The sequence below is a fragment of the Monoraphidium neglectum genome (assembly GCF_000611645.1).
Source record: "Monoraphidium neglectum strain SAG 48.87 unplaced genomic scaffold scaffold03900, whole genome shotgun sequence".
In the NCBI taxonomy this organism is placed as follows: domain Eukaryota; kingdom Viridiplantae; phylum Chlorophyta; class Chlorophyceae; order Sphaeropleales; family Selenastraceae; genus Monoraphidium; species Monoraphidium neglectum.
Window position 1 is genome coordinate 3,569 of NW_014009729.1, and position 2,245 is coordinate 5,813.

Below are 2,245 nucleotides of genomic sequence, written 5' to 3' on the forward strand. Positions count from 1 at the left end.
CAGTGCACTGCTGGACTGTGGACAGCCCCTTATATGCACACTCCTGTGGCAAGAAAAACCTAACCAGCAATCGCCCTCAACAACCACCCCACTCACTTGCTAGGGTGACCCAATACACCGGCCCACCCTGCCAACCCCCTGTGACCCCGCTCAACGCAACGCGCAGGCTTGAGGGCTACCGGGCTCGCACCGCGGGGGCCTGCCGTCAACAACCGCGCGGCAGCAAGTCCGAGCCCGCCCCCCCGCTGGCAGGCGGCGCCAATGATGGGCGAAGCGTGGGAGGCGAAAAGACACATAGGAGACGGACGCACCAGTGGTGCTTTTGCGTGCTGCTCTGGCGATCACAAAAGCCAGGCGTGCTTTGGCAACCCCCATGTCCAGCAGTGGCGGGGACAGGGGCGGCACATGGCATTGCGCCCCTTGCAAGGGCCCCCGCAACAACACACGGGCCGCCGTGTGCCACCAAAGCCTTGGCCGGACCTGGTCCGCGCCCGAAGTCGCCACGATGCATTAATCCCACTACAAAGGGAACTGGCTTAGGCGCCAGACCGCCGGGGAGGCGGGGCCGAGGCCGCACGCCTGCTGTGCAACCCACGCACCCCGCTGCCTGCAACCGAAACCTACATTCAATCACCATTCATTTGCACAACACGCGGGCACCAGGCCCCACCCACTGCGCGGCCGCAGCAAGCATAACAAACACCACACCACACCACCCGTTGGGTAAAGTCTCAATGTATGATGATGCACGGATGCCCGCTTCTCCTCTCGCCGGCCACGTGCAGGGACCGATAGTCTATCAGCACCACGGGCCTTCGACTCCCAAAAGCGCAGCGTATACAGCCGCAAGCAAAACGGATGCGCGAGCTGCAACCAGCCGCGACACAGCGCAGCAAAAACAGGGGAATGTTGACCCGCTGTTGAACACCAGCCGGCCGCAACGCGGAAGCCCTCAGCAGCAATACCTAAAGATTGCAGGAAGTGGAAAGAGAGGGGCAGGGTGCCGGGCACTTGCAAACGCATGCACGCGGACACACACAAGTGCAGCCGTGCAGCACAGCCAATGCGCAAGGGGGACAGACGCCGAAGACACACACCATGCATACGCCTCATGCCAGGATAACCTAACCCTACCCCACGTGTACCACGCGACCCCAGCCGCATGTGGAACGCCGGCAACAGGCGTGACCACCATTGACGCAGCGCAGCGTAGAACAGGGAATGCAGACCCGCCGCAGACACTTGCAAAACACCGTCGATACGGGTGCGTAACGCACCGCCAGGAGCGCGCTGTCACAAATAATAAGCAGGGGATTGATGACATACCGGAGATGGAGAACAATCCGAATCTGAGCGCCAAGTGCAAACACCCCGACACCGAGCGCGACCGCGCAATGGTCACCCGGTGGCGAGAAACAGCATCAAACTTGCACGAAAATGCGTTTCTACCACGCAAATGCCCGAGGAAGCCGGGCCGCGCAGGTCAATGCACCGGAGTCACCCGCCAGGGTGAGACGCACACCTCGCCAGCCGCACCACCTCTGCTGCTCGCACAACCGCTGGCGCGAAACGACGGCTACATGACCAATGGGAGCGACAACCATTCTGCTTCCCAAAACCAGGCATGGAAAACACAAAAAGAAAACGGCATGGGGAGAAACAACAGAGCAGGGGACTGGACTGCGACTGCAGCGTCACTGATGGCGCCCGTATGGGCTGTTGCGAGGCGGAACAACGGCAAGCCCCACACGACACGCATGAGGACAATAAGAAATTGGTGGCTCTTTTTTATTATACTGCTGATGGCGCAGCCTGCAGGGGCGACGGCTGCCCCAACACTCTCAGACATAGCCCACCTGGCAGTGCCCGAGATGGCAGCAGCAGCAACGATAATGATGATGGCAGTCGCGCCCTGCCTCCAGGGAGCCCTAGCAGCAGCATGCAGCACGGCGGCAGCTGTTTTTGCCCTGAGAAGGCGCCGCGCTTGGGGGAAAAGAGTGTGTGTGCTCCAGCAGGCAGCCGCACGCGGCCAAGCTTACCTCCGTGAGTCGGCCCCCGCCCACCCGCACGTGCCCGCACCGCTGGCCATGCTCGCGCCCACGCATCAGCGCAACAAAAGTCAGGAGGCAGTGCGCGCTCAAGCACTGCAAGTGGTGCGCACAGCCATGCGACTGTCGCAAGGGGAACAGCCTGCGCTGTCCGCAGCAATATGCAAACTCACAAGCCGCACGCCCGCAACCCGCAA

At 61.8% G+C, this 2,245-nt stretch overlaps 1 protein-coding gene across 1 annotated transcript in view; it reads left to right on the forward strand.

Annotated features, from left to right (window-relative positions):
- Nucleotides 1-172, forward strand: part of MNEG_13558 (hypothetical protein) — a gene marked incomplete at both ends in the record, with an annotated part of 3,643 nt that extends 3,471 nt beyond the window's left edge. The window contains one exon of the mRNA XM_014037970.1: nucleotides 167-172. Coding sequence (XP_013893424.1) covers nucleotides 167-172 — 6 coding nt within the window. The remainder of the gene's footprint in view (nucleotides 1-166) is intronic.
- Between the last annotated feature and the right edge of the window lie 2,073 nt (nucleotides 173-2,245).